The following is a 14,221-nucleotide window of genomic DNA, read 5'->3' on the forward strand; positions in this document are numbered from 1 at the left end:
CATGAACTCAGGCACTTACCATCTGAGAACACAATCCAGAGAAACGTGCCCAGACCCAGAGTCTGAGGCCTTGGCAGTTAAGGGCAAGCATTCAGTCCTAAGTACAAAACAGCTCCTACAGTTGATTCTCTGCGTACGTGACTTACAGGGTGAACAGCAAGATCTGGAAAGCCCCATGAGGAGCAAACTGTTAAGAACTGGCTCGATCCCCTCTGCCATATACAGGAGGAGCACACATGGAAGGGATTAAGATGGCTCGGTAGAATGAAAGAAGGGTAAGACAGCAGGACTCTCCCTTGGGGGAGCGCAGGGGAACAGGCCTATATTGTAAGGCTGAGGCACAGAGGGGTGCGATAAGCCCCCTGCTTACTATGCTACCAGGTACAAACACTGCATCCTGCCCCTTGAGGAGTTAAACTTGCTCTTATGAGTTTGTTTCTCAGGACTCTGTGTCTGACACTTCTGACCACAAAGGCTGACAGCTTGCAGGAGGAAATGTAAAGGGACACCAGGCGGGCGGGGTTGCCGAACCTCAGAAAACAATAGGGACTTAATGCTTGCTGGGCTTTTACTGCTTTTGTGTCAAAGAAAAATACTGTAATAAAGTTGATTACCTCTTTCATTCTGGATGTTGAAAAACAGGGCTAAAATGGGTTAAAAACCTCTTGGAATCATTAAGTCTGCTTTCTACATTATCTGTGATCAAGCTGCTATGCAAATATAGGTCTAGCCTTTTAGTTAGGAAACACCAGCTTTACCCTCAGATCCTGTCAGTCTCCTTTTCCAGATGACACCACACTCCCTGGCCCAACAACCACCACCACCACCCCGCCCCCACCCCCGTAAATGACTTGAAAGCAGGGTAACATATCTGCATACCATATATATGGCTATCTTATTCACGATAGCAAGAGAGGAAGTGACCCAACGTGTGACTAACATTATACACACACAAAGGACTTAGTCCTAACGGGCAGTCTTACAGGAAAGACAGTATATGCTCACAATGTCAGCCCTGAGTGGGCTAAGGCAGGAGGACCGCCTGAGTTCCATAAGGAGTTACAGCAGCTGGACTCTATCATGAGATTCTGTTTCAATGGCAAAAAACAAACACTTTCTGATGTGAAAGCCTAGCTTTGGGGAGAGACCAAATCAAACAGTGTGCTGTGTAATAGCCAACTCCAACTGAAGTCAGAAACTGCTGTAGAGCGAACGTGTACCATCTTGAAATGCATCTCAAGACCAGCATCCAGCAAGGCTCAGAGCCCTGGGCCTTCCCTGGCCTCACACACCTTCAGCCCAGCTTGAGCATCCAGAAAGGACCAGTTCACTCACTTTTCCAGATGCACTTTATTCCGGTGCAGATGGTCTGGTACTACAAGCAAGCTGACTTCTCCCAGTAAGCCTCTCCCAGCTTATAGTTCTTTCACCCTTCAATCCACAAATGCTACTGCCCAGTATCAAGGCTGGCACAAGTGGCTGCTTTTTAAGGAAACAAGAGCTCACCCCTGGTGCCAGGCCAGAAGTGGTGGTGATGATTTGGCCAGCCCCCTCTTTCCCTGGCAGGGAGGAGCCAGAAATCAAACAATCCATGACTAACACTTTCTGTAATCAGTGGACAGTGGGAAGTGTGCTCTCAGTAGCATCCCTTCATTTCTGACCATCTGGGGATGTTGTCACTTTTCCAAATGCAGTGTCAGGAGGCTGATGTGGAGATAGAAGCTGGCAGCAAGACCTCTGAACTCCCCTGCAATACCCTTGCCCTGGCCCCCACCTCATCTGATGGAAAAGCCAAGAGTCCTGCCTGAGCAATAGCTGCTCAGAAACCAGGCATGAACAGAGCCCATCCTGTTTATCACTAGGATACACTCAAAGTGCTAAGACACCCCATGAGGTAGGCTCTGCCACTCTTCCCACTTTACACTGGGAAAACAGGCTCAATGGGAAAGCCACAGGCTTGTCTAGTGTCTCCATGTTAAGTGTCAGGAGTGATGAGACTGTCAGAGGATGGTGTGACCTGAGCCTTTGCCTACCAGTGCCCTTAAGTTATCCCAGACCAGTGGCTTTCCACCTTCCTAATGCTGTGACCCTTTATTACAGTTCCTCATATTGTGGAGACCCCCCCAAAATAAAATTATTTCTGTGGCTACTTCATAACTCTAGTTTTGCTAGTTATGAATCATAATGTACACAGCTGTGTCTTCCGATGGTCTTAGGCGACCCCTGTGAAAAGCGTTAAACCCATAAAGGAGTCCTGACCCTCGGGTTTTGAGAAACACTGCCTTAGAACTCCGATCCTACCCCGTGACTAGGGAGGAGCACTCCTGGCTCCCTGCCCTTCCTCTCCCTCCTGTGTATCTGGGCCCCCACTTGTCTCGCCCCCGGTGCTCTGGGTCAGGTCCTCGGGCCAGTACTGGTCGTCCATGTACTGCTCCACGTCAGTGCTGCTGTCGGGCCCCCTGTCCTCAGCAGGGGCCTGGGCGGAGCTGGCCACTTGCTGCTCCCACTGCACCTCCACCAGCTGGTACAGCTCCATGGCTGTCATGGCATCTTCCACAGATGAGTGGCCCTGGTGACCGACCTGTGGACAGGAGCAAAAACATCACTACATAGTGAAATGGGCCTGACTATCACCCCTGAAGCAAAGCCAGCCTCCAAGGGTCAGGAGCACTTATCTCTGAATGGAGGCTGTTGTGATTTAGATACATATACTCCAAAGGTCTGTGTGCTGTGGGCTTGTTCCCCAGCTCCCAGTGCTATCTTGAAAGTTACTCAACTGAGGAGGGACTCTGCCTAAGGAAACACGTTGCCAGGGAAGATCCTTGGGAATATACTGTCTGTTCTTTTGTCTGCCCCATTTTCACTGTGGGGTTATAGCTCCACATGCTTCTACCACCATGATGGTCTGTCTAAGCACCCAGACCCTACAAAACCATGAAGCAAAAATAATCCTTCCTTAGTGTTGGGTTGGAGAGAACGCACCGTGGTTAAGAGCACTGGCTGCTCTTCCCCAGGACCCAGGCTCAGTTCCCAGTACCTACATGGTAGCTCACAAACTGTCTGTAACCTAGTCCCAGAGGATCCGATGCCTTCTTTTGATCTCCAAGAACGAGTCATGCATGTGATGCACAGACATATGTGCAGGCCAAACACACATATTTTAAAAAGCCAATTCCAGAAGCTGGGCTGTGGTGGCACATACCTTCAATCCCAAAACTCAGGAGGCAGAGGCAGGAAGACCTCTGGGGTAGAGTCCAGTCTGGTCTACAGAGTGAGCTCCAGGACAGCCAGGGCTACACAGAGAAACCCTGTCTTGAAAAACAAAACAAAACAAAATAAAACCAAAAAAGTAAAATCCCCGCTCCAGAGGTTAGAATATGGATACCAAAACAGCGTAGAGCAAGAGTCAAAGGCCCCTTGACCTGAGCCTCCAGAGCTAGTGAGTCGGAATCCATCCTATGGGGATAGGATCTGGGCAGGAGCGAGGTGGGCAAAGACCTAAAGAGATAGCCTGGAAGAACTTGACTTTCACTGGGGAACTCACACAGAATGACATGAGATAGCTATGCCCATACTGCCTGTATGCAAGCAGCAGGCCACAGTGCTATCCACACCTCAGCAATTATGCAAATCCAATGAGCCCCTCCCTCCCAAGAGGTTCCAGACCACATACCTGGATCTTCTTGTGTAGCAGGTTCAAGGCCAGGTCCTTAAGAGAGACCCGAGTTCGGATAAGGGAGCTGGGCTGACTGAGCAGATTTGGGACATAAGTGGTATCCCGGGTCTGGCTCCGAGGGTGGACGTACTTCAGGGCCTGGAAGTCATTGTGCAGTGCGTGCCCCACCACCACCTTGCCCTTCAACAGCTTAAGGATCTGTGAGTGAAGAGGGGAGGTGGGAAGACCCCATGTCAGACAGGAACACACCTGAGTTCCCTTACTATTGGTGCATGGACCCACCCCCAGTGGGAGGTGGTAGTGGGAAAGGGAGGGGAGAGTCTAGGCGACCATGACGCCCCAAATTTGAATACAAACTCTTCTTAGCAGCTGCAAAAGGAGTACTATCTGCGCCATTCCAAGGAACAACTGTGAGGGTCAAAGATGTATGTATGTTATGTATACATGTATGTATGCAAGCATGCATGCCAACCAGGTCTTCAAGTTGAGAGGTCCAATCAGCTTAGCACTGGCACAGACACTTTCTCAGCTGCAAGATCTTCTCAGTTGCACTACCACCCAGGTCTCAGCTCATCAGCCCTCCCTGGAAGACTCCCATGATCCTCATCCACCTAGGAGCCCTGGTCCTTCTTTCAAGCCATCTGTACTTTCTAAGTATGGATTTAGCTTTCACACTTTACACATTTAGCTCTTGGGATGCTCTATCCTCCCTTCCTGCACTGTAAGCTCTGTTTGACTTGACCAGCGGTGCTCAGTCAGGGCACAGCATTTACAGATTTGCTTGTTTGTTGGGATGGTTCTTTTGAGACAAGGCTCCCTCTGTAATCCAGGTTAGAACTTAAGTCAATCCTCCTACCTCAGCCTCCCAACCAACTTGTTTTCTGATCAATAAAAACATGCTGAAGGAAGCCAACAGAACCGTGCCCGGCGATGTTGTTAAGAGTTAAGGAGAAGCCCTGGTTGGTAGTAAAGGGAACGGTTCCTTGCTCCTGTGTGCACTGGCTCCTCCTCCCTTCCCTTAGACCTGCTCTGCAGCTCTGTCTGGGCACATCCTGCTCCTCCCTGTCCAGCACCTTCCTCACACTGGGAAACAGGGCTGAGGGCCTGCTAACGCCTGGCCTTCTGATGCCTACCTAGACCCATGGAACCCAGTTTTTGTAGCCTGAATAAGATGCACGCAGACTTGTGATAGGATCACCCTGTCTCACACCCCACCTGCCACCAAGAGGGGAAGAGATCAAACCTACTCCACAGTAGCCTAAGTGAGCAGAAAGAAACCGACCCCGCCCAGGGATCACCACCAACCACAAACATATCCATCAACAGGAGGGATCAGAATTGGAGGGCTCGCCGCAGGCTTTCCTTCCTACTGCTTCTACTCATGATCAGGTCTTTCCAAAGCAATGCTTTGGGCCTATGCTATGTGTCTTAGTTAGGGTTTCCACTGCTGTGGTAAAAACACCAGGACCGCAAGTGGGGAAAGGGTTTATTTCATCTTTCAGCTCCATTACTGAGGGAATTCAGGGAAGACACTCAAATAGGGCAGGAAACTGGAGATAGGAGCTGATGTGGAGGCCCTGGAAGAGTGCTGCCTCCTGGCTTGCCCAGCCTGCTTTCTTAGAGCACCCAGGACCACAAGCCCAGGGGTAGCACTGCCCACAGTAATCTGGGCGCTCCCACATCTAGAAAACTCATCCAAGGCTTGTTAACACGCCAGTCTGGTGGGGACACTTTCTTAACTTTGGTTCCTGCTTCCTAAATGACTAGCCAGCACACTATGACAGAGATCACAAGATGAGGTTTATCAGAATTTCCCAAACCTTCCTGATCCCAATAACCCAGAGACATTAAAAAGTAGTTCTGCCGGGCGTGGTGGCACACACCTTTAATCCAAGCACTTGGGAGGCAGAGGCAGACGGATTTCTGAGTTCGAGGCCAGCCTGGTCTACAAAGTGAGTTCCAGGACAGCCAGAGCTACACAGAGAAACCCTGTCTCGAAACACCCCCACCCCCCACAAAAAAAAAAAAAAAAAGTGGTTCTGTTCTAATGTTTGTTTTGAGAAAGCGAATTTGTTCCAATACAACTGTGATAGGACACAACCTCAGAATGTGAATTTTACCTTTGTTTCTGCCAAATTTTACACCTGAATAAATGCTACATGAATGAAGAAAACTACTGCCGGCTGAACAGAACCAGGAGCACACAGCACTACACACCTCCACCATCTGCCAGCAATTGGTTTGTCTGCCTGGGCACTGAGCCATACCAGTCTAATACAGTGTCAGACTCAGTGCCCCACTTCACACAGCCGCAGTGACGTCCTCCTGCCCTTCCTTCCACAAGCCATCTCAGGCCTTTCCTAATCGTGGCTCTGGTTACTCCCTACCCATTGCATTTCCTAACCACAGGCAAAACTGGAGTACCAGTCTTCATTAGGTCTCTCTCTGTTTCTGTGGCAGCACCAAGTCTTTCGAGTCTTGTGCCTAAAGACCATGTCGTTATAAAAAGCCCTGTGGCACAGAACAGGTGTGGAGGGACAGGAGTCATTGTACAGATGACCAGGGGCAGAGTCCTGAAGACAGGGACTGCAAGCCTTTATGAGTTTCCCTTCCCAGCACCAGGCATGGTTCTGTTGATATTACCCAACAGGTGATTAATCAACCTTGGGGCCTATTTATAGGACAAGCTTGCTTAACCATGATTTTTAGACACGCATGGTAGAGCCCTAGAGATCTAGGGGAACAGAGTCTTCATGGAAGACCCTGGGGCAAGATTCTAGTAAATTTATAAGGCTTTCGCTGTTTCTACAGCCAAATGCCTTTGCAGATTCCTAATACATAGGGGAATCCCAACTACTAGTCATTTCCCCAAGCACTGAAGAGCCATAAGGGGATGGGACAAGACTGTAGGCAAAGTTTGTAGATTCTGAACATTCTATAAGTTATCGTGCCCTTACCTGTCATATAACCTTTCTGCAAGCAGTCCCTTGCCCATCAGCCTGGCAAGCCCCTGGGGTTTATGTTAGTCCAGTCTCTGGGAAAGGAACTGCATGTCTGGAGACGGAAAGGGACTTCTCGAGGCCCCTCACTTCCCAGACAAAAAGTGGTGCCTTGAACCAGGGCTTTTCTCCCCAGCCTGTCACTCTGGCCACATAAGACCCAGGGTCCTTACCTCCTTCTGGGCCACCTGAAAGGGGATAGCCTTGTGCATGTGCTGGCGGGTGATGCCACTCCAGCGGGTGCGATAGTCCACAATGGGCATTTCAGGCCGGATGTATTTGTCATAGAGAACGTCACCACTGTAGCTCACCACAGAGCAGCGGGCTAGCTCGCTCACCCGCCCTTGGGGGCCTGTACCCACCATCTCACAGTCAATGGCCACACACTTGATGGGCCCAGGTCTGGGAGCTTCTCTGGGGACAGACTTTTTGCTGCACAGGCCATTGCTGCCGGACCTGGCCTTGGGACGTTGCCTCCTGCTGTCCGAAGCCTCTGTGACTGCTGGCATCTGTGATGGTGAGGGCAGAAGGCAGAGACCTGGCCCTGGTTCTGTGCTCAACAGCTCCTGCTCCTGAAGCAAGGCCTTGCGGGCCATGAATCGCTGGTGCTGCCGGCTTCTCCTCTTGTGTCTTTTCCGAACCACATCCTTGGTATTCAGGCTGGTGAGAGATGGACACTGAGTAGACTCGGGGACTTCCCCTGCCACCATGTCAGCCAGCTCACAGGTGGGGGTAAGAGAAGCTCTGGAGGCTGTCTGCCAATGGGGCAGTGTGCTGGAGAGAGAGCACATGGGAAGACGGGCTGGGAGGAGGCTGCCAAGGCAGCCTGCCCCTCATCCCCAAGCACCTGACTGAAACTCACACACCTTTACCAAGAACTGCACTCAAGGGCTGGAGAGATGGCTCAGCGGGTAAGAGCACTGACTGCTCTTCCACAGGTCCTGAGTTCAATTCCCAGCAACCACACGGTGGCTCACAACCATCTGTAATGGGATCTGATGCCCTCTTCTGGTGTGTCTGAAGACAGCATCAATGTACTCATATAAATAAAATCAATCTCGAGACAACAACAACAAAAGAACTGCACTCTAACCCTGCATGTGCCACCCCTGCCCCTGCAAGTCCCCCCAGCAAGCGTCACATGGAATATCCCACCTCCCACGGGCACCACAGAGGATTATCACCCTTATTGTACAGAAATGAGGCCCACAAGCTGAGTAGTTTGGGACGACGGCTGATACAGAGTCCATGCTCTGAACCTCACGCTCCTCTCAGTGGTGTGAGAAGTATGGACACAGGGCAGCAAAGGCTACAGAAACACAGGCCAGCTGAACACCCCACACCAAAAGTCCCCAAACCAAAATCTGCAGGAGGAGGAACCGGGATCTTTATAAATTGTTGTGCTCCCATGTCTGTCTGTCTGTCTCCTCCTACCCTCCACCCCATACAGCAATGTTCAATAGCTCTCTGCCTCTTTCCTCCAGCAAAGATGATTTCCTACATCAGACGGCCAGCTATCCTTGAGCCAGAGCTGCCTCCATCTGGACTCACTGCTGTTCCCAACCCCCCCCCCCCAATGCCTTCAGACCCAGCTCTATATCACTGAGTGCTCTTCGGGAACCCCTACATCTTCCCAATCTGACAGAGGTTCTCTGGGGTCCCAACTGTGCCAGGTGCTGGACAATCACCAAGATGGATCGTGGGCTGAGAAGCTCGGTTTGACCACAGACATAGAAACGCAGTAGATGGTGTGCTGAGGGCCGGCTAGACACCCAAGGAGGAAAAGCAGACCAAGACGACTCCCAAAAGTCACTTCTGAGTAAATGGGGTACAGTAACCCTACAGGGGAGAACAGTGGAAATACCAGGAGGGACGCAGGCCTGACAAAACTAGCCTGATGCTGAGGCAGAAGGGCCAGCAGCAACATGAGGTCCCCGTAGAAAGTACCCGGTGGGTCATAGCTGGGGAGACTGCTTCTTCCTTATTATCACCTCACCTTCTGCCACTGACTTTAGAGGGCCTTCCACAAGTCACCCTTACCCTATACTGGTGTTTTAGCCTCATGTCTGTTGGTCAAGTGAGGGAGGCCAAGGCACCCAGGTGGGCCGGTAAAATTTGGACCCAGCAGCACTGACCTAGGACTTTAACTGCCTATGAGGAGAGCAAAGGAATCCACCATGTGTACCCCAATACACTGGATTTTACCCTCCACAGACAACAGGCATTCTTCCTCAGAGCTCCCTCAGGTGAGCGAGCTGCAGAGCCCCACTGTGTCTGCTGTCCCTCTCTCATGGCAGACTTGCTTCAGAAGCCCAGGCTGGGCCTCACAGCGACATGCCTGGAGGACACTGCAGAGCTCAAGGTCCTCCTAACCACAGATCAATAGGACTGACAGGAAGGGGCAGTCACCAGAAAGATACACTGAATTAAGGAGAGCCTGGCCAGAGGAGATGCTGCAGGATTTTGGATGGATGGGCCAGGCAGCCCAGGGTGGGAAGTGTTCAGAGAAGAGAAACCTGACAGGCACAGAGCAAAGAGCCAGGGAGAGACGGCAAAGAGCTTGGTGCTGGTAAACAGCTAGGAAACAGAGGGCGTGGAGACAGGTGGAATGGAATGGAGAAGGATACGGAGTCACTGGAAGACTGCAGGGGCCATCACAGCTACCTCATCAGAGGATGAGCTCAGACTAGGGGCCCGAGCTATCACAGGTGTGAAAGCTTGTATATGCTTGGCCCAGGGAGTGGCACTATTAGGAGGTGTAGCCTTGTTAGAGGAGTGTCACTGTGGGCGTGGGCTTTAAGACTCTCATCCTAGCTGCCTGGAAACCAGTCTTCTGTCTGCCTTTGGATGAAGATATAGAACTCTCAGCTCCTTCTGCACCATGCCTACCTGGATGCTGCCATGCTCCCACCATGATAATGGGCTGAACCTCTGAACCTGTAAGCCAGCCCCAATTAAATGTTGTCCTTATAACAGTTGCCTTGGTCATGGTGTCTGTTCACAGCAGTAAACCCCTAATCAAGACACAGGGATAAGTAGCAGTAAGATAGGAGGAAAGACCAGTCCCGTGTTTGCTGATGCCAGCATGTGTGTGAGTAAAGGTCCATTTAGCCAGGGGGAGGCCCAGTGACCCATGCTGACTCTCAGCTTGCTCGTTCACTCTCCAAATAGCACCCCCTCTTTTAAAAACAGGTTGTCAGCAACCTCATTTCCACAAACCACACCTCAAAGGGAGAAAATCTGGCTAAGAAGCCCTGTGCTAACCCTGCTGATTATAGATTTTCCTGTCCCTGCTGGCAAGGTCTGAAAGAAGCTAAAATCAGGTCCCCTTGAGAAAAGGTCTCTGTACTTTTGTATTTGTGTTAAGAGATAAAAAGCAGCCATTTCCTATAGTCCCCTCACCCTGTGAACATGTCAGAACCAACAATTACCAAGGGAACGTCCACAGCTTGCAGCCCTGAATGGAGCTCAGCTTAGCTGGAGAGAAGAGGACACAGTCCTTTCAACATGGCCACGTGCAAATATTCCATATCTTAACTCTGGTCTGTATGGTAGGCACGTGGCCTTCAGGTGAGGGTCCCTGACCCAAGAGGATTCCAGATGAGAAGGCTCCCAAAGAAACTACAAAGCCAGAAACGTCACTGTCATAAGGGCCCCAACCTGCCATGGCCAGGTCTCGGTCAGTGGGCCCTCTGTCGAGACCCTGTTCTAGCACAAAATAACCAGATGGCATCAGGAAGTCACTGTTCCTTAACCATCAACCGTCCTAGGTAGAAGGCAAAGTTTGGGGATAGGTCCCGAGATCCCACCCTCAAGTCAGGATTGCGATAATCATCCCAGTTTGTGAAAGGGTGGCGCAATAAGGTCCCCGATGCTGCCCAAAAGCTTACCAGACCAATTTAAACAAAACAAAACAAAAGTACGAGGACAGTCCGCGCTCTCCAGCTGAGGCGTCCAGAGGACGCTCAACGTCCGCGCCGTCCCCTGAGGCCCACCGGACCCGAGTCCGGCCAGGACCACGTGAGGCCGCGCCCCGGCCTAGTTGCAAACCACCCCGTCCCGAGAGCCACAGGCGGCTGGCGACAGAAACGGGCGACCCAGGACTCCCTGTGGCCGTTCCCTAGCTCACCTGAAGACCGGGCCGCACTTTCCCAGCTTTCACGTGGAACCCTTGCCGGCTGTGGAAGCTCCTTGCTCGGACAAGCCCGGCTTCGGCTGCCTGTCTATTGGTTCTCTGGGGCGTAGCGCCCGCCTAAGGACTCTTCTGATTGGTTGATCCTGCTCCTCCTCAGTAGGCGTGCCAACTAGAAGGGGTGGGGCTACCGAAGGATGAGGGCGTGGCCTGCGCCGGGATAGGGCAGCGTTTAGGAGGTTAGTAAAAAACCGAATGGAACGTCCGGTTTCTGACCCGACGCCTAGTGAACGGCAACCTTCAAAGTCTTAAAGCCTCAAAGAGCACACCCCGATCTGCCTCCGGGAACTGCAGCCCCTCCAGGCTTGGGGTTGTGAGAAGTCCGTGAAATAATACAGTATTCGTTAAACTTGGGGGGAAAAAAATCAGGTTTGCTTCTTCTGCACTGCTTTTTCAATATTTATTTCATTTGGGTTTTTTGTTTGTTTATTGTTTGTTTTGTTTTTTGAGACAGGATCTCAGGCTGTCCTCATTTTCTTCCTTTTTTCTAGTGTCAAGTTCACATAATGTCCTCGCATTTTCTGTGTAGCTGTGAATGACCCTCTTGCCTCTGACACCCTAGTGCTGGGATCACACGTTTTGCCACCACACCCATCTTAAGTAATCCTTTGTGATTTTTTTTTTTTTTAAGGAATGGGAGAGTTGCCCAGCAGTAAAAAAGGTGCTTGCTCTCTCTGTAATCCTGACAATCTGAATTTGATCCCTGAACCTTCTTAGCCTAGGCAGCTCTGGGCGTGGTTGCACACACCTTTGATCCCAGCACTCGGGAGGCAGAGACAGGTAGATCTCCGAGTTCCAGGACAGCCTGGTGTACAGAGCAAGTTCCAAGATAGCCAAAACTACACAGAGGAGAGAGGGGGAGAGGGGGAGAGGGAGAGACAGAGGGAGAGGAAGAGGGAGGGAGGGCAGGCGAGCCAGATGCAGTGGTATTTATCTGTGATCCCAGTAACTCCTACAGTTAGATGATATATGGAGACAGAAAAACTAACTGGAGCTCTCTGGCCAGCTAGAGTAGGCAGAAACGAGATACCCCAATCTACAAGAAACTCCCTGAGCCCGGCGGTGGTGGCGAACGTCTTTAATCCCAGCACTTGGGAGGCAGGGATTTCTGAGTTCGAGGCCAGCCTGGTCTACAGAGTGAGTTCCAGGACAGCCAGGGCTACACAGAAAAACCCTGTCTAGAAAGAAAGAAAGCTCCCGGAAGTTGTCCTTTAGCCTGCATATGTGTGCTCAGCCCCTGCTCCTCCATGCGTGCACACACACACTTACACACAAAACAGATTTTTAAAAGTAAGTTTAAAAAGGGAAAGCTGAGCCGGGTGTGGTGGTGCACGCCTTTAATCCCAGCACTCGGGAGGCGGAGGCAGGCGGATTTCTGAGTTCGAGTCCAGCCTGGTCTACAAAGTGAGTGCCAGGACAGCCAGGGCTACACAGAGAAACCCTGTCTCGAAAAAACAAAAAAACAAAAAGGGAAAGCTGGGGGCTGGTGAGATGGCTCAGAGGGTAAGAGCACCCGACTGCTCATCCAAAGGTCCAGAGTTCAAATCCCAGCAACCACATGGTGGCTCACAACCATCCGTAACGAGATCTGGCGCCCTCTTCTGGAGTGTCTGAAGACAGCTACAGTGTACTTACATATAATAAATAAATAAATCTTAAAAAGGGAAAGCTGGAGGAGCTCATGGGCCCCAGAAGCAAATCTACTATTTTGCTAAACTGACAGCGTCAATCTGCCCTTAAAATCCATATACTCATACATTCAAGTGGTGCAGCCCCAGACCTCATTAGAGAAGTTTCTTTGTGCAGTGGGTAGCCCCTAACACAGACACTCACAACTGTTCAAGCTGCAAGTGAGCGTCTGTGGGGTGTCCAGCCATGGAGGAGACATCTATAGCCCAGCCCTTCTCTCCAAGGCCCACGACCATCTTGGAAGTCTGAGCAGAAAGACTGTAAGAGCCAGAGGAGGAGGAGGAGGAGGAGGAAGACTGGGGTCATGTCCATGTCTCATAGACAAGTCAGGACTCTTGACTTCATAGCCGCTGGGGCTGCCTGTGCAGGATCAACACAGTCACTGTGTCATGAGCCTGGAGCCTGGAGTGGCTCACAAGCCCTCCCCATCCCTGGCTACCGACAGTTGATGGCTGCTGGGGGAAGGAGAACCAGGCTTTCCTGGATGGATCAACAGGATGCAGCTGTAGATAGGATGATCGTGCTGCGGTGGGTAGCTAGATCCACATCCATGCAAACCCAGGCAGCACCAACTGGAATCAGCGAGTTGTAAAAGAACCCAAGGTTGGAAGGGAGAGGGTGGGCAGTAGATCTAGGACGGATGGGAATGAATATGTTTAAAATGCACTGAATGTTTATATGTTTAATTCTCAGAGAATTAAAATACGTTAAAAAAAATAAAGTTAGGGCTGGAAAGATGGCTCTGCTTAGCTCTCAAAGGCTAGGCTCTCAACCGAAAAGACAGAATGGAAAATAAAAATGTAAAGGAAAGCTAAATTAATGCATATCATTTGTGCAAAACAGTGGGCTTCATTGATGTGTTCATACCTGTACTTAGCTCTTACTCCATCCCGTCTTTACCCTCTCTCGTCAGCCCATTTCCCTTGCTATCCCTTTCTTTCACATAAGCCCTCATAGATACGCCTTCCCCCTCCCCCCCCAGAAAGGAGTAAACCAGCATTGCATGAACAGTATGTAAGTATGGGTGCCCATGGCCCTGGGCCCTGTAAGCCAACAGACCAGAGGGTGTTTTTCCTTCTTGAATCAACCCAGGAAGGCTGTTTGGAAGAAATCTAGGTTTCTCAAGTTGAGGATGGGCCAAAATTCCAAGACCTTAGAGAGGTGCAGGAAACCAAATTTTAATTAACAAGCTATTTGTTCCAGTTGATCTATGGGACAAGGGAGTGGATTGCCAAGGCATCAGAGAATGTGAATGTGAACAGATCTTTTTTTTTTTTTGGTCAGAGGCCAGAGTGGGAAATCCATGAGTTTTAGCTCATTGTATGGGAAAGAACGATTTTTTTTATAGAAAGCCATTTCCAGAACTCAAAATAGTGGGAGAAGTTCTTAACCTGTGTAGTTTTTATAGAGCCCTGTGGGAAGGTAAAGAGCAACAGAGGCTATTCAAAGAGTCTTCTCGTGTGCTTTTAAAAAGTGACAGACAATGTGGTGGGCATGGTACCCAGCCAGAGCTATGTAGGGAGCCACTGTCAAAAGAGAAGAAGAAAAGATGCCACACTGGGTAGTAGTGGCTGGCACACATGCCTGTAGCCCCAACCCTTGGGAGATGAGAGGTACAAAGTCATCCTGGGCTACACAGCAAGTTGGAGGCACCTGGGTCACAAG

At 50.6% G+C, this 14,221-nt stretch overlaps 1 protein-coding gene across 3 annotated transcripts; it reads right to left on the reverse strand.

Annotated features, from left to right (window-relative positions):
* Positions 1-1,331: 1,331 nt before the first annotated feature.
* Aen (apoptosis enhancing nuclease) lies at positions 1,332-10,901 on the reverse strand. 3 transcript variants are annotated; one of them, XM_021167269.3, is made up of 4 exons: positions 10,805-10,901; positions 6,849-7,449; positions 3,674-3,874; positions 1,332-2,581 (listed from the first exon to the last, which is right to left on the reverse strand). In XM_021167269.3, exons 2-4 carry the CDS (start codon positions 7,383-7,385, stop codon positions 2,309-2,311), a joined length of 1,011 nt encoding a protein of 336 aa, XP_021022928.1. In that variant the 5' UTR covers positions 7,386-7,449; positions 10,805-10,901; the 3' UTR covers positions 1,332-2,308. The 3 variants fall into 3 exon arrangements, with proteins under 3 accessions (XP_021022928.1, XP_021022929.1, XP_021022927.1); XM_021167270.2 differs by having other exon boundaries at positions 6,849-7,335; positions 10,805-10,890; XM_021167268.2 differs by lacking the exon at positions 10,805-10,901 and adding an exon at positions 8,881-9,030.
* Between the last annotated feature and the right edge of the window lie 3,320 nt (positions 10,902-14,221).

The sequence above is a fragment of the Mus caroli genome, unplaced genomic scaffold (genome assembly GCF_978045245.1).
Source record: "Mus caroli unplaced genomic scaffold, Mus_caroli_1 scaffold_8, whole genome shotgun sequence".
NCBI classification, from domain to species: Eukaryota; Metazoa; Chordata; class Mammalia; order Rodentia; family Muridae; genus Mus; species Mus caroli.